General features: G+C 36.9%; 1 protein-coding gene across 3 annotated transcripts in view; it reads left to right on the top strand.

Moving 5' to 3' along the window:
* The window catches only part of ZYG11B (zyg-11 family member B, cell cycle regulator), a 74,888-nt gene that overhangs the window by 19,953 nt on the left and 33,129 nt on the right, over window positions 1-21,806 (top strand). Inside the window, exons 1-4 of one of the 3 annotated variants that reach the window (XM_043461305.1) lie at window positions 7,212-7,319; window positions 7,586-7,751; window positions 12,634-13,388; window positions 20,441-20,581. In XM_043461305.1, the coding sequence (XP_043317240.1) occupies window positions 7,739-7,751; window positions 12,634-13,388; window positions 20,441-20,581 (909 nt within the window). In that variant the 5' untranslated portion in view covers window positions 7,212-7,319; window positions 7,586-7,738. Of the gene's footprint in view, window positions 1-7,211; window positions 7,320-7,585; window positions 7,752-12,633; window positions 13,389-20,440; window positions 20,582-21,806 lie in introns of those variants that run through there. The other 2 variants (XM_043461304.1, XM_043461306.1) reach the window with 2 other exon arrangements.

Here is a 21,806-nt window from a genome sequence, read left to right as displayed (position 1 = left end):
AAGGACTCATCTAAAGTTTTAGAGATGTGAAAATGCTTGATACAGTGCTTAGGAAGAGATGGTAAATAGTAGGTTGCATTAGGGAACATTCAGTTTTGTGTATCTATTTAGTAACATGTTTAGAGGAAGAAGGGAACAGTAGAAAATGAGGCTGGGAAGGAAGGCTGGAACCAGTTAGTAAAGGTTTTGGATACCTTGCTGTAATGTTTATATTTTATTCTCTAGGTCTCTTTGCCAACTTCCTACATCAGAGGAAACTTGATTTCCTGGGAGATAGAAAACGGGTTTACTTGAAACCAGTGTTACAGATAGTAATTTCTTGATAATTTTGTGTTTTATCTTAAAATTCATGCAGTTTTTTTGCCTTTTACTTAATACATTTGTTTCAGTACAAAAATATTTTTATTTATTAGTTACATAACTTGGTTCCCTTTCCCCCAACCTCCCATACTCTTATCCCCTCAAATAATCTTTGAGTGTGTTTGATGTTCTAAACACACTCACCCAGGTTTCTTTCCCCTCCACCTGTGTTTCCAGTGCTATGCAAAATGCAGTGCCCCTCCGTCCAGAACCTAGTCCCCAGGGAGCTCCAGCAAATCTTTAAGCTTTACAAAAAAACAGAAGGTAACATTTGGAAATACAGCTAAACCATATAGCCCACTCCATTTATTTATTTATGAAGTTCATTTATCTATTCTATAAAATTGTTTTCTTTAATTAAAAAAAAGTGTCAAGTTAATACTGTAGATTTAATCCCATGGCACACTCCTGCTGGGGAGCCTCTTGAAATGTGTTCCAAACATGAGAACTGTGGTTATGGATGATACGGAACCTTTGAAATTTTTTTAGAAGAGTGATAGGATAAAAGCTATGCAGTGAAGAGTTGGATTGGTCCAGATTGAGTAGAAGCCATTTCAGTTAATTAAAAAGACTTTTCTCGTTTGTTCTTCCTAGAAATGTAGTCTTTGAACTGTGTGGATTACCTTATGATCCAAACGAAATCAGACTTGGCCTCCTCTCCCTCCTGCTTTTTTTCTGGTAGGAGCTTTGTTTTTGCCTTGCCTGGAGTATTATGCCTAATTGATGAAGGGAAAAATCTCCCTGAGCAGGAATTTTCAAGAGATGAATTGTTTAGACACCGAATTTCGGCTTCTGCTTTATCCTTTCTTTGTTAGTCCTTTGCTGCGGTTGTCTATTTAAAATAAAGGGAATTCCCTGGAAATTCTAGTGGTTAGAAGGTACTTTCACTTTTCACCATAGCCCAGCTTCAGTCCCAGGGTGGGGAACTCACGCCTTGATGTGGCCAATAATAATAATAATAATAAAATTAAAATTACTGATCTCTCAATACTTCTGTGTTTGCTTAAAATACGGAATTTGAGGAATCACAGATGGCAGTATAGTTTTTGGAGGAGATCTCAGATAACCTGAGTACAGTTCTAGTTTTGTCACTGGCTTGATATATATAACCTCTCTCTTGTTTTTCTTTAAATGAAGATGATTTTCCTTGTTCACATCACATAACTGCTTTCAGTATCAGGTGAGATAACATATTTAGAATTTGTATATAAAGCTGAAAGATAGTATATTATGCTGGATAAGGGCATAGGCTCTTGGAGCTACATTTCCTGGGTCTGAATCCTGACTGTGACCCTTGCAAGCGGTGTTTCCAGACATACTGGCATTATTCTGAGTTCTTTTGTTTCTATTTATCTCATTGAATCCTCACAACAACTTTATGAAGAAGGCATTATTATTATCTGCATTATAAGATGAGAAAACTGAGGAGCAGGAAGTTTAGATAACTTGTGTAATGTCACACAGTTAGCAAATGAAAAGTTGGGATTTGCACTCTAGTTCCAAAGCCCGGGTGGTTAACTATTAGGCACATGTACTGCCCAATAGAAGAGCAGCTGACTAGAACAGTATTATTATGCTTACTAATAGGAATTAACATAGAGATAAGGTGAAGTTTTCTCTGAAAAGGAAAAATTCGTGGGGGTGAAAAAATTGTTTTTGTTTGTGGACATATTTTATCAATTGGAAAAAATTTTTTAGAATGATTATTTCAGTATTCTGAGTGTTCATATATTACTTCCCTGGGTTTGTTCTGTTAAAATGACTTCTAAAAATTATGTACCCAGAGAGTTCATGTCTCATCTCTGACAGTTACCCAACTTTCATTCATTTTCTTTTGTAAAATAAATGATTATTTTGAAACGTACCAACTGAGGTCAGAGGGTAGTTTGTTTCATCTGGGTGATGAATTGTAAACATTTAGAAAGATGGTACAGTGAAGAGTAGAAAAAGCAGGAAGAATTCATACTTACAACACAGGAAGTAAGACAGAAAATGCAAAATTCTATGATGCAGAAGTTGAATTTGAAGAATTACTTCCTCTGAACTTTTTCTTATGTGTTCTAGCTATATCTGGCTGCAGAGAAGACAGGGGTATATGACCTTTGTTACAGATGGTCCTATGCCCAAGTAAAAATAAAAGGTTTATTAACATGGAAGAAAAGAAGACCAAATTTCATGGTTGGTAGCTCACAGCCTCTGTTACATTGGGCCAACCATTTAACTTTTGTGAAGTCTGTTTTCTCATCTTATAAATAATATCTTTGTTGTCCACTTTACTCAGTTATTACAATATCAAATGTGTCAGTGTGAAAGCACTTTGTAAACTGTAAAATATGTAACTTTTAATAACTTTTAATTCTAGAAATCACATGGTATATAGAAAATTTGATTTATTCATATAAGATCAGTTCAGTTCAGTTCAGTTGCTCAGTTGTGTCCGACTCTTTGCCACCCCATGGACTGCAGCACGCCAGGCCTCCCTGTCCATCACCAACTCCCGGAGTTTACTCAAACTCTTGTCCGTTGAGTCGGTGATGCCATCCAACCATCTCATCCTCTGTCATCCCCCTCTCCCCCACGGCTTCAATCTTTCCCAGCATCAGGGTCTTTTCCAATGAGTCAGTTCTTCTCATCAGGTGGCCAAAGTGTTGCAGGAAGGGGGACCCCTACCAGGGTCCGAAACTGGGCTCTTGTCTAACACTCGGAAATGAATTGTCCGAGGAGACACATGCTGACAAAGCAAGAGATTTTATTGGGAAAGGGCACCCGGGTGGAGAGCAGTAGGTAAGGGAACCCAGGAGAACTGCTCTGCCGCGTGGCTCACAGTCTTGGGTTTTATGGTGATGGGATTAGTTTCCGGGTGGTCTTTGGCCAATCATTCTAATTCACAGTCTTTCCTGGTGGCGCACGCATCGCTCAGCCAAGATGGATGCTAGCAAGAGGGATTCTGGGAAGTGGACGGACAGGTAGTGTCTCCTCTCGATCTTTCCCGAACTCTTCCGATCTTTCCCGAACTCTTCCAGCTGGTGGTGGCCTATTAGTTCTGTATTCCTTATCAGGATCTCCTGCCATAAAACAACTCATGCAAATGGTTACTATGGTGCCTGGCCAGGGTGGGCGGTTTCAATCAGTGTGCTTCCCCTAACAAAAGTATTGGAATTTCATCTTCAACATCAGTCCTTCCAATGGATATTCAGGACTGATTTCCTTTAGTATTGACTGGTTGGATCTCCTTGCAGTCCAAGGGACTCTCAAGAGTCTTCTCTAACACCACAGTTCAAAAGCATCAATTCTTCTGTGTTCAGCTTTCTTTATAGTCCAACTCTAACATCTATACGTGACTATTGGAAAAACCGTAGCTTTGACTAGACGGACCTTTGTTGGCAAAGTAATGTCTCTGCTTTTTAATATACTGTCTAGGTTGGTCATAACTTTCCTTCCAATGAGCAAGCATCTTTTAATTTCATGGCTGCAGTCACCATCTGCAGTGATTTTGGAGCCCAAGAAAATAAAGTCTGTCACTGTTTCCAGTGTTTCCCCATCTATTTGCCAGGAAGTGATGGGACCAGATGCCATGATCTTAGTTTTCTGAATGTTGAATTTTAAGCCAACTTTTTTAGTCTCCTCTTTCACTTCCATCAGGAGGCTCTTTAGTTCTTCACTTTCTGCCATAAGGGGGGTGTCACTGCATATCTGACGTTATTGATATTTCTCCCAGCAATCTTGATTCCAGCTTGTGCTTCCTCCAGCCCAGCGTTTCTCGTGATGTACTCTGCATATAAGTTAAATAGGCAGGGTGACATTATACAGCCTTGACATACCCCTTTTCCTATTTGGAACCAATCTTTGTTCCATGTCCAGTTCTAACTGTTGCTTTCTGACCTGCATACAGATTTCTCAAGAGGCAGGTCATATCATATATAATAACTGCTAGCAATTTACCCAGAGTTAACTACTGTTAATATTTTGATGTATTTATTTCAGTTTCATATTTATAGTTTTGTAAATAATTTTTGTGACAACTTTATTGATATATAATTCACATACCATTCAGTTCACCCATTTGAAGTGTACCCAATTCGGTTTTTGATATACTCATAGTTGTGCAACTACACAGTCAATTTCAGAATATTTTCAAATATTTCAATATTTCAATTTCAAAAAGAACTATGTACCCATTAGCATTTACTTCTCATTTTCCTACAACCGTTCCTCTCCATTAGCTCTAGGCATCCACTAATCTTTCTGTCTGTATAGATTTGCCTATTCTGGACATTCCATATAAATGGAATTCTGCATTATATGGTCTTTTGTGACTGGCTTCTTTCACTTAGTATAATGTTTCTGAGATCCATCTGTGATTCCGTAATGCAATGCAGTAGTGTTTCATTGTGTAAGTATACCATGTTTTGTTTATCCATTCATAAGTTGATGATATTAGGCCATTTCCACTTTTCATCTATTATGAATAAAGCCTTTGTAAACATTTATGTTCAAGTTTTGTGTAATTTACATTTTCATTTCTCTTAAGTATATACTTAGTGGAATTGCAAGGTTATATGGCAATTGCTAGATTTTTTAAACATTTTAATTTATTTGTTCTTGGCTGTGCTGGGTCTTTATTGCTGTGTGGGCTTTTCTCTAGTTGTGGAGAGCAGGGGCTACTCTCTAGTTGCAGTGCCTGGGGTTCTCATTATGGTGGCTTCTCTTGTTGCAGGCTCTATGATGCACGGGCTTCAGTAGTTATGGTATGTGGGTTCAGTAGTTGCGTCTCCTGGGCTCTAGTGGGCAGGCTGAATAGTTGTGGTGCATGGGCTTAGTTGCATGTGGGATCTTCCCCGATCAGGGATTGAACCCATGTCTCCTGCATTGGCAGGAGTCTTCACCACTGAGCCACCAGGGAAGCCCCTGCTAGATTGTTTTCCAAAGTGGCTATACCGTTTTACATTTCCACTTGCAGGGTATGAGAGTTCCAGTTTCTTCACATCTTCACCAACACTTGTTTTTATCTGTCTTTTGGTTATAGCCTTAATAGTAAGTGTGAGATATTACTTCATTGTGATTTTGATTTGCAGTTTTCTGATAACTAATGATGTTGAATGTCTTTCATATGACTCTTGGTGATTTGTATTTCTTTGGAGAAATGTCCATTTAGACCTTTGCCTTACTCTGGGTTGTCTTTTTTTTTTTTTTAAAACTTACATTTTTTGGGTTGTCTTTTTATAATTGAGTTGTAAGAATTATTTGTATAATCTAGGTATAAATCCCTTAATAGATACATGATTTTCAAATATTTTCTCCCATTTTTTGGGTTTTCTTTTCACTTTCTTGATGATGACTTTTGATGCAAAAGTTTTTTTGTTTTTATGAAGTCCAGTTTATCTGCTTTTTTCCTTGGTTGTTTGTGCTTTTGATATCATGTCTTAAGAAGTCATTCACCAGTTCAAATCCAGGAAGGATTATACCAATGTTTTCTTCTAAGAACCTAATAGTTTTAACTTTTACCTTTGGGCCTTTGATCCATTTTGAGTTAATTTTTATATGTGCTATGAGGAAGGATCCCATGTTCATCCTTTTGCATGTAGATGTCCAGTTATCCCAGCACTGTTTGTTGAAAAGCCTATTTTTTTCCCCATTGAATTGTCTTGACAGCCTTGTTTAAGTCAACTGACCGTAAATATTGGAGTTTATTTCTGATCTTCCAGTTCTATCTCATTGGTTTGTGTGTCTGTTTTTATGCGAGTACCATCCTGCTTTCTTTACTGTAGCTTTATAGTAAGCTTTAAAACTGACAAGTGTGAGTCTTCCAACTTTGTTGCTCTTTTCAGAGATTGTTTCAGTTATTCTAGGTCCATTGTATTTCCATATGAATTTTAGGTCAGTTTTGTTAATTTCTGCAAAAAAAGAAGCTGGAATTTTTTAGGGATTGTACTGAATGTAGATCAATTTAAAAATATTGTCTTCTGATCCATGATATGAATGGATCAGAATGAATGGATGACTTTTATCAGGTTGAGGAAGTTCTATAAACTATGTATTTTTAAAAACTTACCTTGTATTATGAATATTTTTGTATTTGCGTAATATATCTTTGAACTATAATTTTTAATGGCAGCATATTATTCAGCCATTAAAATGTCACATGTGTAGTATCAGTTTAATATGGTTAAGAGTTGTGTTCCTGAGTCATATTTTTTTTTTAAGGTATTTTTATTTATTTATTTGGCTGCATCAGGTCTTCGTTGTGGCAGGGATCGAACCTGGGTCGCCTGCATTGGGAGCTCGGAGTCTTATCCACTGGACCACCAGAGAAGTCCCCCTAAGTCAGTTTTTAATTTGAAGTTACACTTTGTCAGTTACTGTGTGTAGAATACTTAGATGTTACTTTTCTGAGCCAGTTTTCAGTTATACAAAAATGAAAATAGTGCTTCACTACTTAGTAAAGTAGGGGTGAGGAATGACTGAAATCATGGATAGTTTATGTTAAACACTCAGCAGAGTCATACAGAAAGCACCTAATGGATGGTAGCTGCTATAATTATATTTTAGTTATATTACTGTTATTAGGGACCTTAAAGAGTGTTTATTTCTGTAATCAAAACCCTTATACTTAAATCTTTGTGCTTATTTGATTAGTTCTGTATTCCTCAGATTGGAATAACTGGGTTAACCTTTTTCTTTTTTGAGGGTAACACCTGTAGCACATTCTTTCCTCCAAATAAACTGATCATATTTGAATTGTTAGGTTGGGATGGGAGTTTTGTGGGAGATCAAGTTGGAAAGTAAATTGGGGCTAGATTTTGGAAGGACTCGGGCATCATCAGTTTAACGATCGATAAGATTTTTTTCTTTTGTGTTCAGGCCCATGCATCCCACTGATGTTTTGAGCAGTAGAGCGTCCTGGGATGGTAATTTAGGAAGATTTCTCTGCTGTGCCATCTTCCCTAACCATCCTTGCTGTATGTTTACATGACTACCCAATATATCCTATACTATAGTATTTAATAGACTTTTAGTAAAAATGTGTTTAAATGTTTCTCTTCTCCTGCTTCTTGAGAACATGGATCATATGTTGTATTCCCACTGCCTAACATGGTATCTTGCACATGGTAGACACTTGAATAAAAGTACTTGTTGAACAAGTAAATGAATCTTTTGTTCTCTACTTTTCTGGAAACTAACTTGTTGGCTTTGGTTTTCCCTTTGTTTCTTCCTGGGATCCAAGGAGGAGGCATCTCCTTATTCCTTACTTGATATCTGCTTGAATTTCCTGACTACTCACCTTGAGAAGTTCTGCTCAGCAAGACAAGATGGAACATTGTGTCTGCAGGAACCTGGCGTATTCCCACAGGAGGTGGCTGATCGGCTACTTCAGACCATGGCTTTTCATGGTAATAAATAAACAGAGGAAACAAAAATTATGCCCTTTTAATTAGCATTGGATTTTGAAGTGCTGCTGTGGCCATTTAATTATTTTCATAGAAATAACAAAAACCTAATTGAGGAAAAGGAATTCATTTATTTTTGCCTACCTTGCCACTTATAGTATAATTTAAATAAGCATTTTCTTTTCTAACCTGGCAAGTCCTTTTTTTTTGTTTGTTTCTTCTATTTTGTTTTTGTGAGAAGCTATTCGCATGGCAAAAATAGCTTCTCTCCCAAAATAGCCGTTTGGAAGTCAGCTGGTCTAAAATACCTTACAGTGTTATTCAGCAGCAAGAAAATCAATAAATGTTATAATGGAAAAACTAGTTTATGCTTTTGATCTTTGAAACAGGAAATCATAGCTAATGTATTACTTCTGTCTTCAAAAACAAATTCTGAAAATAAATTGTGAAAGATTTATCTGTGAAGTTCTGATTATGCACAATATATTGAGAATTTTGTTACTTATGTATAAGTTCTAAGTTGAAAGAGATTCAATCCCTTTATATATTTAGGGTGTGTAAACTCTTACAAGTAAGAAATACAATTTTTTCCACAACTATAAAGTAGAATAAATATGGCAGTAGTGATAATTATCATTTATTAACTGCCTCTTCCATATAATATTAGTGCCAGGCATTTTATACTTTTCTTGAATTTTCTCAAAAACTTACAAGGTAGCTCTTTTTTTTTTTTTTTTTTTTAATATTTATTCATTTATTTAGCTGTGCCAGGTCTTAGTTGTTGTGTGTGGGAGCTTTCATTGCAGCCTGTGGGGTCTAGTTCCCCAACCAGGGACTGAACCTGTGCCCCCTGCATTGGGAGCACGGAGTCTTAACCACTGGACCACCAGGGAAGTCCCTAAGGTAGCTATTTTTATCCTGTTCGTATACAGGTAAGGAAACTGAGGTTCAGAGAAGTAACCTGTTAAGAGTCACACTGCTAGTAAATGATAGAGTCCTGGTTCCAATGCAGATCTGTTTTATTCTAAATCTGTTTCCTTTTCACTGCCGCACAACATTCCTACTCCTACATTAGAGGTATTCTTGCTCCTGGATGGCTGAATATGGTATATACCCTTTTGTTGTGACTTTAAATATATATGCCCACACATACATTCAAATATGTTTATAATTGTTACATTTTACTAAATATAGGGACTAGAAAGGACTTCCCAGGTGGCTCAGTGGTAAAGAGTCCACCTGCTAATGCAGGAGACAGAGGAAACTCGGTTCGGTCCCTGGGTTGGGAAGATCCTCTGGAGGAGGAAATGGCACCCACTCCAGTATTCTTGCCTGCAAAATTCCATGGACTGGGAAGCCTGGTGGGCTACAGTCCATGCCAGTTGCAAAGAGTCAGCCACAACTGAGCAACTGAACACACATACACGTATTATATATACTTAAAGTCACAGCAAAAGTATATCCCATTATTTGATATATGTGTGTGTGTGTCTATATATAGAGAAACAAGAGAGAGCACACACAAATGCAGATAGTGCGTCTGAAGGAAGGGTGGGAGGAAGAAGATGTCTGAATTCCTTGGTTTTCACTAAAGTTGCTCAAGTCCGTAGTCTCTTTGGATTCTTCCAACCTGCTGAAGGAATGAGGGTAAATTTCATTAGGTATTATCCACATTTAAGTGAAAGATCCCTTACAAATAAGATTTAAAATGTTACGCTAGTGCTAGCATTTCTTTCTGGTCTCAATTTAATGATTACACTTAGCAAGTTCAGTTTAAATATTTGTGCATATAACTAGTCTTGTAAATAAAGAATAAATGTTAACTGAAGTTTTTAACTTTCCCCAATTCCTTTTGAAATATAACTATTGTTGATTAATAATAGCAGCTAACATTTGTTGAATGCTTATTATATACCAGGCACTGGTGAATGCTTTATATGAATAAAATAATGAAAGTAGTTTTTAAGTGCATATAACTAAATAATTGTCTTCCAGAGTATGTCTTTGGGAAGCTATATGCTTGATCAAAATGTGTTTTCTACCAGTTTTCTTCAAACTGACTTCAAATGAAGAAAGTGAGGGTCAAGAGAAATAGTGTGCTGCCCCATTTGTGTTTCCCCCATGTGATTACCTGTCTTATTCATCACATGCACGAATTCTTTAATCTCTTTGTAAAAATCATATCCACCTTCAAATAGTCAAGAGTGGATACTGCTAATGATACTGCAAAAGAAAAACCTCTGGACTGCTAGATAGTTTCTTATTAATGCATTCAAAATTGCTAATATAAGCCTTCTAATAGTGCAATGATTTTAAAAAATAATTTGTTTTAAAAAATTTACTTATTTACTCAATTCAAAGGATTAATGATATTGGTAGCAGTCCGTATTAAAATAAGCCTGATACTAAAGGGTTTTACTCACTTCATTGTATGATTCTCTTGTCATACTCTTTGCTCATTGTATCTGTTGTCTCATTGCTAAAAATTTTCCAGGAAATGTGTGTATAAGATCTAGGAATCAGAATAAGAATTTTACCATCTAAAAAGATAATGCCGTTTAGCTGTTATTAATATAATATCTAACTATTAGCTATTAAGAATGTAATGTCTCATATGAATATTGTAGTGCTATAGTCATCCATGGACAGGTCTTTTATGTGAATGTAAGTTTTCATTTCTTTGGGATAGATGCCCAGGAGTGCTACTGTTGGGTCCTATTGTAGTTGCATGTTTAGGTTTTTAAAAACTGCTGCACTGTTTGCAGAAGGGCTATGCCATTTTACACTCTTACCAACAGAAGACTGACTCAGTTTCTCTGTGTACTTGCCAGCATTTGGTGTTATTACTATTTTTTTATTTGAGCCATTTTAATAGGTGTGTAGCCATTTCTTCAAATACTTTTTCAACCCTGCCCTATTCCTCCACTCTTCCTGTGACAAATAGCTGTGTTCAAATTTTTTTTAAGTCTGTTTTTTTTCCCTGTTCTTTAGATTTGGATAGTTTCTATTTTTTTTTTTTTTAAATCTTTTAGTTCACTAATTCTTTCCTTTGTTCCTTTTATTCTGTTGTCGAATGCAACCATTATTGTATTTTTCAATTCTAAAATTTTCCTTTGGTTCTTCTTTATAACTTCTTTTCTGAGGCTTTCTGTTTTCTGTTTGTTTCAAGCTTGTTTGTAATTGCACAATTAAGCATTTTTATGATGGCTCCTTTAAGACCTTCATGGAATAATTTTAACATTGCTGATTTTTCAGTGTTGACATCTATCGTCTTTTTTCACTTTGAGATCTTACTGGTCCTTTGTATGATGAATTTTTATTGAAATCTGGACATTTTGGATATAGTGTTATGAGACTGCTGTTTTTGTTTGTGTCTCTGACACCACTCTAGCAGTGGAAGGTGCCCTATTATTGCCAGATTGGGATAAATATTCTTGTTCCCCACTTGACTTCTGTTGACACCTGAGACTGAGTGCTTCTCATTACTCATTACTGCTCTGCAGGGTATTGGCGTTCTGGTTCCCCACTAGTTCTTTACTGATAACCTCCCTAGCTGAGAGCCGTGTGAGTACTTCATTTCTCTTCTTCATTTGGCCTCCACTGACAGCATGTCGTAGGGAGGTGACCTCCTTACTTACTGTTGGGCAGTGATGAAGTCTCAACTCTCCACTAGACTTCCTTTAATACCACCCCAGCTCGGAAAGGGAGAAGCACCTCGTTACTGCCAGATGGACATGGAAGTCCTGGCTGCATACTCGACCTTCTCCTAACACTTCTCTGTGGGGAGATTGTGGCAACTAGTTATAGCAGGAGTGAAAGTCTAGGTTCCCCTCTTGACATTTGCTGGTGTGGATGAGGGTGAGGTTTTTGTTTATGTCTCTGACACCCTCATCCATATCAGCAAATGTGCTGAGATAAAGTAATCACTTTACTTCAGTCAAACACTAGAGACCTAATGATGAACCAGAACACCAACCCCCTGCATAGCCATAATGAGGAGCACTACGTCTCTGGCATCAACAGAAGTCAAGTGGGGGGACAAAAACATTTATTCTTGCTAGGCCGCCCTTTTCCTGGTACTTTGACTAGAGTGAGCAGATTTTGTGGCCCCGGCAGGGGAGCAGCTGTTTTTGTGTGTGCTTGTTGGTATTTCCCAATTGCCAGCCTAAGTCTGGGATATATGGCACAGGGAAAAAAACCAGGAACTCCACCGCATTGTTCTTTGTGTCCCGAGATCTTTAGCTGGCCTGCTTTCTTCTCTTGATCTTTCAGTGATCTAGCCTTATTCCTTGTCTTTTCCCACTTCCATACGTAAAGCTTCAGAAATCAACCATGTTCCCACTTGTATGTAGGTTTTCCCCTGTATTCTTCATAAATTCCCCTCAGCTTCTTTCTCCATCTTTGAATTTTTCCTTCATCTTTGAAGGACCGTCTCAAGGATCACCTCTTCCATGGAGTCTTTTTCAGATCTCCAGGCATGGTAAATTACTTCCTTTTCTTTGCTTTTGTGATACTTGGGTCTGGTATACCTTTGGCTAGAACTGGGCATGTAGCCCCATCTAAATCCAAGGATAGGTTGGAAAATACAACTGTGCATGTGTCTAGTAATGGGTGGAGAACCAGATATTAGTGAATAGCAGTAATGCCTAACACAGTCCTGATTCTGCCATGTGCTATTTCTGTGCTCTTGGAAGACCACTTTTTTAGAACCCCAGTTTACTCATCTATAAATTGTAGATAATCACGTTCTTACCTCACTGAATTGTTATGTCTATTAAATGAAATACTGTTACATGGTAATGCTTTGGAAGTGTAAAGTATGCTGGAAATTTTAACTATCCTTTAACCATTTTTTGAAGTTAAAGTACTGCTTGTTTTTTCCTAGGTCTCCTGAATGATGCAACTGTAGGTATTTTTAGGGGCAACCAGATGCGCTTAAAACGAGCTTGCATTCGCAAAGCCAAAATCTCTGCTGTTGCTTTCCGGAAAGCCTTCTGCCACCACAAGTTAGTGGAACTTGATGCCACAGGTGTGAATGCTGACATCACGATTACAGACATCATCAGTGGGCTTGGCAGTAACAAATGGATCCAGCAAAATCTCCAGTGCCTCGTGCTGAACTCATTAACTCTCTCCCTCGAAGATCCTTATGAGCGGTGCTTTAGCCGACTTTCTGGCCTTCGAGCATTAAGTATCACCAATGTTCTCTTTTACAATGAAGACCTGGCTGAAGTTGCCTCATTGCCAAGATTAGAGAGCCTGGATATTTCTAATACCTCGATCACAGACATCACGGCTCTGCTGGCCTGCAAAGACCGACTCAAGTCTCTAACCATGCATCACTTGAAATGTTTAAAAATGACAACTACCCAGATACTGGATGTTGTTCGAGAACTAAGACATCTGAATCATCTTGATATTTCAGATGATAAACAATTTACATCAGACATAGCTCTTCGGTTACTAGAACAAAAGGACATCCTGCCCAACCTCGTCTCCTTGGATGTTTCTGGGAGGAAGCATGTGACAGACAAGGCTGTTGAAGCTTTTATTCAGCAACGGCCCAGCATGCAGTTTGTAGGTTTGCTGGCCACTGATGCTGGCTACTCTGAATTCCTCACAGGCGAAGGACATTTGAAGGTTAGATTTTAAAAATATATTCCTTTGTCAGGCTGACCAATATTTAGTTTGCATAAGACTCCATTAAGGTGAATGTCTAATAATATATAAATCATATTCATGAAACATGACATTATATAGTGGAAAGGCCTTGCTTTAGAGTCTGAATTAAAATTCCAGATTATTTGCTTCATGGCCCAGAGCAAACTATGATATAACTTTTCAATTTACATTTATTTATAAAATAGATATGACTCTTACCTGCAAAATTATTCTGAAGATTAATAATTATATATATAAAGTGCAAGTCATGTTGTAGGCCCTGGGTAAATGATAGTTCTCATGGTGATAATATTTAGATATTTTGAACCACTTAAACATATCATATCTAAAGGATCACTTCAAAGAAACTAGGAATGCTCCTTTGTAGAAAAGAGTATCTAATGGGAGAGTAAGTTCTCCAAGAAGATCTCTATTGTAAAAATGGTAAAATCCTTCTCTCCTTAAGGTTTCTCATGCGTAATGGTTTAAATTCCATTTGGGAAACATCTACTGAACTTGGTACAACTTGAGATTGAAAGATAAAAAAGATACAGGATTTGCTTCCAAGGAGCTTGCTAGTAGTGGTAATGTTATGATCACAAACAACTCTAAAGCCAAGGATCAGTATAGTTGCTGTAGGAGAGTAGGAGAAACTTTTTCTCACTGGAGAATTTTGGTCTTGATAGAAGATGGTATCTGAATCAGACCTTGAAGGAGAGAACTGTAACAGGCTTAAGGACAACTAGTATTTTTCTAAAATACATTGTATTCCATAAATGCCTTATATTGTATATGGTAATATCTATAGATTGATGTTAACTCCACTTTATAGATGAGAAACATAGAAATTATAATTTACTGTTAGTTAGAACCAGTGTTTGGATCTACATCTGTCTAATTTCAGAGCCCCATTTTTTTTCCTCTACTACTTGGACCAAACCACTTAAGTCGAAGCATCATTTGATTCTACCTGGTGCAAATGGCAATATTGAGTTCTTTCTTATGGCTGAGTAGTATTCGTGTGTGTGTGTGTATACCACACCACATCTCCTTTATCCGTTATCTATCAATGGACACTTAGATTGTGTCCGTGTCTTGGCTATTGTAAATAGTGCTGCTGTAAATTTGGGGATGCATGTATCTGTTTCAATGATAATTTTCTCCAGATATATGTCCAGGAATGGGATTCTGAATCATATGGTAACTCTATTTTTAGTTTTGTAAGGAACCTCCATACTATTTTCCATAGTGACTGTACCAACTTACATTCCTACCAACAGTGCAGGAGGGTTCTTTTTTAGCAATCAGTATCGATCTCAAAAAAGGAGAAGGAAAGGTTAGCGATAGAACATTTTAAAACATGTCAGTTCTTATATTATTTGTAAATTTAGACTTTAAAAAGTAGAATGTAGGAAATTATTTTGAGTCACTTTTTTATTCATTCATTCAGCAAATATTTTATTAAGTACCTCTGCATGTTTTGTACTGTGCTAGACATGGAGATTTGATGGTGGAGTGAAATGGCATGATCTTGCCCTCATAGAGCTCGTAATTTAGTGAGGGATTCAGACAGTAAAGTATCATACATATGTCATGGGTGTATGATTTCAATATATGTATTTATATATCATAAACCTATATATTAATACATGATATGCACACATATATATGCTTTAAATTGCATAGTGTTAAGAATCTAAAAGCTACATAATACTGTATTTGAGTGTGTTTAACAGAGAATCCCGACTTAGTTTAAGGTTTCTCTGAGGACTTGATGAATGAGTGAAGACCTCATGGATGAGTAACTTGGTAGAGAAAATTCCAGGCAGCAAGAATAATATAGCAAAAGATGTGTGGTAGGAAGGAGCATGGTACATCCAAGGAACTTCAAGAAGGCCACTGTGTCTAGAGTTCTAGAGTAGGAAGTTGCAGAGTGATGAGATGAGGCTGGAAAAAGCAGGTGCTAGGGCCAGAAATGGCAAACTCCTGTGAGCCAGGTGCAGGGCAGCAAGTGTGAGGAACTTACATAGTAGCTTGTTACAAACAAGGTAAGTTTCTAGCACAGGGCTTGTGGGTAAAGGCAGCATAAAAAATGTAAATTGCTATGTTAGTGTTACTTGTCTGCCTAAGAAATGGGTCAGTAAAGAACTGTGAAAATCAAAGGGGAAGAAATTTCTGTGTACTGGGAGTTTAGGAACGATTTCCCAGAGGAGGTGAGCTTGATCTGTGTCCTCAAGGATGAGAGGAATGTGTCCCTAGCACACTGCACTAAGTAATCTTCTCAAGGCAAAGATCCTCCAGTAGCTATGATTCCCGAGCAGTATGATTTTTGCCAATTGTTCTTACCACCAACAGACCCTAGAGTGAATTAGCCCAAGGTTTTTAGTTGAGGCTAGTAGAAAATATATGTTATACAATGCCTCTGTGAAACAAGTTTGATTTTACAAATGGAACATCATTGCTTTGAAATTTTTACTCTAGAAAACACCTACTTTGCTGTCATCTAGTTTCCACTTCTGTAAATACAGTGATTCTCAACCTTGACTGTAATTAAAATTACCTGGAGTATAGTTATTTGAGATGATGGATATGTTAAGTAACTGTATCATGGTAATCATTTTGCAGTATTTATATGTATAACATCATCATTTTACACATTACACTTACATAATGTATTTGTCATTATGTATCTATAATATATATCTTGATAAAGCTGGAAAAAATTTTTAATTTAAAAAATCATCTAGGTAACTTGAGCAGTTAAATCAGAACTGTAGGGAGGTGGGACTGAGGCATCAGTCTTTTTAAAAGCTCCTTGGGTGATTTTAATATGTAGCTAAAATGGAGAATCACTGTTTTAAAATAATTAAAAAAAATAGAGATCTTTGGAACTTTGCCCTTTATTCAACTATATATAAAAATTGATGTTTGTTTTAAATTATTTGTTTGACTACTAATTTGAGAGTTGAAAAATAATAGGTCATGTTAAGAGAAGAGAGCTGAGATTGCTCTGTCTCCTTTTTTAGAGTTTTCCAGATTAGCAAAGTTGAAAAATGGGTCTGAAATGATTGTTTTAATATTATGATGCTTTAAATTAGTTTAGGTTGACACTTTTGGTTTTACATGCCTCAGTTTTTTAGACCACACTGAAGGATGCAGGAAGTAGAGACAGTGTGACTCCCCAGTATTCCTTATGAGGCCTTATCTGGGACTTTTGGTGGGTGGTTCTAAGAACAGAAGATTTGATTTTTCCACTTTTCTGTGTATTATATATTTTGATCTCTTGCCCTGTGAGGGAGGTATTGTCCTCAGTGAGAGGGAATGATTTTCTTAAGGATCACAGCTAGCTGAGCCTGGAATGTATTCTTTCCACTACATCTCTGCCTACATTTGAGAACCTTAGTTCTTTCTCTTGCTCTCTGTTTCTAGTCCCAACACAGAGGGTTTTCCTACGTAGAATTACCAACTCTGTCACCTTTGTTTCCCTACCTTATTTGCTCGTCTGTAACCATCAGTTTCCTCAACCTTCCGCTATTCCACAGTTAAGGTCCTTAGGTTTTCTGGCTGCCTCATTCCTGAGAATCACTGGTTATATGTTAAACCCAGTATTCTCAGTCTTCATCTCATTTGGTCTAAATGCCTTTTGACACAGTTGATCTTGTCTTCCTTCTTGAAATACCTTTTTTATTTTTTTTAAACTTAGTTTCTAGGATATCAGATTGACCTTGTTTTTTCTGTACTTTTTGGACTTTCTCTCAGTTCCCTTTATTGATTCTTCCTAAATCTCTCAGGCCCCAAATCTATATGCCTATGTCAATTTAGGAATCATCCTAAATTTATATCTCTAACCTAGACTTCTCCCTTGAACTAAGACTTAATAAGTACTTTTTAAAGATGTCTGAGCTAGTGCTTCTGCTCTTGAGGAATTCTGGTCCAGTGGAGAAGAGACAGAACCAGTTTAAAAATAGCTTTAATCGATTGTGAGAAACGCTGTAATAGAGTTATGTGCTGAGTGCTACAAGAAAGTCTTTCCTTAGAATATACATTTAGTTTTATCCATATTTTAAATATTAATAAGGTTTAACTTGGTGGTAAAAGACGTTTTTTCTGTTTTAAATAGGTTGCAGAAACTAGTACAGACAGACAGGTGTTGGTTTTGTTGTTGTTGTTTTCTTTTTGATCCAGCATGTGAAATTGATTGAATTGAAGCTGCGTGTAGTTTGAGGAGCCAGATTGCTTGATTTGAGTAGGGACTCAAGAAGGGTTAATCCCTGAATAAATATACAGGCGATGAAATTTGGTTCAGATTATTTACATTCCAGTAACAAAAGTTCTGTAATTTTACATTTAAAGGTGACTTGAGGTTATATTTTATATAAGACTGTAAAGCTGTTTGAGTCAACCAAACGTGGATAAATGAAGTCTGATGAAGATTATTGTTAATGTGTTTTCCCTCTTATAGTCTTTTTTAGCTCTCCTAATAGTTCAGTGTCTTTCCAAATCTAAGAAAATCTAAGAAAAAATTCAGGGTGATTCAAAAAGAGTTGAACATTAGGAAAATTTTTATTGTTCAGTAACTGCTTATATATGTGAATACATAGTCAAAATCATTGTTTATGTATGTATATTATATATTCTTATTGTTGTTTAGTCACTAAGTCATGTCTGACTCTTTTGAGACCCCATGAACTGAAGCCTGTCAGACTCCTCTGTCCATGGGATTTCCCAGGCAAGAATACTTGAGTGGGTTGCCATTTCCTTCTCCGAGGGATCTTCCCCACCCAGGGATCAAACCCACATCTCTTGTGTCTCCTGCATTGGCAGGCGGATTCTTTACCACTGAGCCTCCAAAGAAGCCTATATTATACATGAAAGAAAAGTGAAAGTGAAGTTGCTCAGTCATGTCTGACTCTTTCCGACCCCATGGACTGTAGCCTACCAGGCTCCTCCGTCCATGGGATTTTCAAGGCAAGAGTACTGGAGTGGGTTCCATTTCCTTCTCCAGGGGATCTTCCTGATCCAGGGATCAAACCTGGGTCTCCTGAGTTGTAGGCAGACGCTTTTACCGTCTGAGCCACCATAAATAGTATAAAAAATATTTTGTTAAGAAACTTCCATTGTTATTCCCGCAGTCTTACAAATGCTCAGTATATGCCTTTTTGTCACTTGGTACACACATCTGTGCTGTAGTCTAATTCTTATTAGACCTTTGTAGCATATCCTATCAGTGGTTGAAATGTTAGCTGTGATACAGCCCTTCATTTTCTCAAAGCTGCATATTCCTTACCCATATGAACATAGTTATTACTAAGTAATATACTTTAAACATATTTATTTTTGTGTCACCTTTTATAATGGTGCTGCCAAAAAAAGATAGTCTTCTACCTTAATGAGAAGATTATACCTCTCTGAACAGTAGGGTTTGGGTGTTTTTTGTATTTATTTATTTATTTTTTACCATTTTGAAATCGTCACTCAGGTTAATAAATAGAACTTGTCAGCTACCCTGAAGCTCTTTCACATGCCCCCATCCTAATCACAACTTCCTCCTTCCCCACAAAAGTAATCTCTGTCCTGACTCTAAGGATAATCATGTCCTTGCTCTTTTAAATAATTTTACAGCCCAACCATTTACATCTAGGCACTTAGTTAATCTTGTCCACTTTTCAAAATCATACGTCTTTTCAGTATCTTTTATAAAGTTCCCTCTTGATCCCTTTCTTTTCCTTATACTTTGTGTATTAAAGAATCTGACCCTTTGGTCTGTAGACTTGCCCTCAGTCTCGGTTTTCTTGATTGTATGTTTGTGGTGCATATTGACTGTATTTTCTGCAAATTGGTAGCTAGATGTGAGGACTTAGTCAAACTCAAGTTTAATCCCTTTGGCGGGATGCTTAGGTTTTACGTTTTCATTAAGGAAGTACATAATGTCTAATTGTTTTTCTTTCTGGGATGTATTAGCAGTTGTTAACCTTCAACACCTAGTTCCATTAATTCATTGAGGATCATGGTGATACTGTAATAATTTCTTTTTCTACTTATTACTGGGTTATTTTTCCAAAAAGCCACTTCTTGGTATATACATTTGGCTACCCAGTGGTATATGAACCACAGTTTAAGATAACTATATTAACCTGTATAAATGGGAAATTCCAGGATACACTTACTTTTGAACAGAATTTTTTAGTGCTGAATGGGAGCTTGATAAATCTGGGAGAATCAATTAATATATTTGTTTGATAAATATTTTTTGAGTGCTTATTCTGAGCCACACACAGTGCTGCCTGTTGGGATACAGTGAATAGATCAGTCTACTAAGGCGATTGTGAGAATGGCTATGAAGGTGATGTTGCAGGAAGACCTGACTTAGATTGGTGGGCCAGAGAAGGCCTCTCTAACAAAGTGTTGTTTAACTTGAAATGAGAAGGATGAATAGAAATTAGGTAAAGAAAGAGAGGAAAATTTCAGAGAGGACATTATACTTAGTAGCTTTTTTCTGGGAAAGAGCTCGACTTACTGAAAGATCAGAAAGGTCAGTGTAGGTTGTGGAGGGGAGAGGGATAGATTGAGAGTTTGGGACTGACATGTACCCATTGCTATAAAAATAAAAAAAGGCCACTGTCATTACTAAATTGTGAGTTAGGGCGAGAGGGTTACCTTAAGAGGCAGTAGAAGCCTAATCATGCTGCTGCTGCTGCTGCTGCTAAGTCGCTTCAGTCGTGTCGGACTCTGCCGTCCCTGGGATTCCCTTATAAATAGAGTTAAATATCTTGAGATTTATTTTAGGTACAGTATAGATAATTTTACCCATAGACTTATTCTAGGATCTGAGTCTATCTAATATACATCTGTTTAGCATATGTATACCTTCACAGGATGACTTTTTGGGATGGGTTGGAAAATAATCATAGCCATTTGTTTCAAGCTTTACATAACTAGCCTGGATGCCATCTACACAAATGATGTTTGGATAGAGACAGTTGGAGGGTTGAAAAGAATCCTAAAAGCTCATCTTCTGGCTGTGTTCAAAGGTGTCTGGAGAAGCCAATGAAACTCAGATTGCAGAGGCATTGAAGAGGTACAGTGAACGGGCCTTCTTTGTCCGGGAAGCTCTATTTCACCTTTTTAGCTTGACTCATGTGATGGAAAAAACAAAGCCGGAAATTTTAAAGGTAAGAACAAGAAACTGGATATGAGAAGTGTGAAATTATCTTCCCAGTTAGATGAGAGTTTTGTGAAGAAAATTGGTGAAATCTGCATTTAGTCTTTTTTTTTATGACTGATAATATATAATTCAGTTTTTAGCCATAAATGAGAATGAGAGGAGATAATTGAATAGTGCTACTGAAGTTTTATAGTAATCTCATTTAAGCAATATAAATGCCTTCAAGTTCATATTTAACTATCTAAAACCAGTCATCAGTGTGACATCTTTTTACCAGCTGTAGTAGAAAATAGAGTATATGACTCAAATCAGGACACTACTTGGTATATTAGCCATGTATTGCTTCCATATATGGTTTTTAAAGAAATACAACATTGGGATTTTATAAAGCACTTTTCCATGCTATTTATGAACCTCTTATGCTTTTGTAACTAATCTGTGTTATTCCCCAATTAAGATATTTTACCCAAGACAGTTTTTGAAGGAAAAAATAGGAGGATTCTTAATTGGGTGGGGCATTTTTTGTCAGAATGTGGTCCTCTAGCCACCTGAAGTCTGGGATATTGCTTATTTTAAAAAGCATATTTGTGAACCTCATTCCAAGAAAACTTAGATTCAGTAGGGCTGGATAAGATACAGGAATCTACATTGTAATAATCCCTCAAGATAATCCTTATACACATTTAATTTAGAAACCAGTGAGTATAGGAGTATATTATATTTGGTCCCTCTTTTAGTGGGCACAACAATCCCAAGAAAGAAGTTTTATCTTCTGTTTTACAGATTATGTACCTGAGGGTCTGTGAGGTTAAGTAACAGTAAATTAGTGGCAGAGCCAGAATGACTTAACCTCCTGGTTTCTTAGATTTTTTGAGAATGGGGTGTTTGGATAGGAAGCAGTAACATTTAAGCCCTTGGATGTTGGTTGCAACATCTGCCACCTCCTGTATACCTACCAGTGGATATTGGTGCTTGGTATATGCGTTATCATGTTTTGGTTTTGGTTACTATGCACTTGAGTAACAAAGGATCAGACCTGTAGTCCTGATCTGAAATATTTACTCATTCATTCAGAGAATGGTGCAGAGAGAAATGTGATTCTTTTAAGAAGTTTTTGCTGTAAAAGGAAGCAAAAGAAAAAGGTGGTAGTTGGCTGAGGATGTGTGTGGGTTTTGTTTTGTTTTGTTTTAGATGGGAGAAAAAAATAACTTGTTTGTATGCTGTGTGAATGA

This window comes from Cervus canadensis, chromosome 2 (assembly GCF_019320065.1).
Source record: "Cervus canadensis isolate Bull #8, Minnesota chromosome 2, ASM1932006v1, whole genome shotgun sequence".
Taxonomy (NCBI): Eukaryota; Metazoa; Chordata; class Mammalia; order Artiodactyla; family Cervidae; genus Cervus; species Cervus canadensis.
Note: the sequence above shows the minus strand (reverse complement) of the source record. Positions and strands in the feature narration are given on the sequence as shown.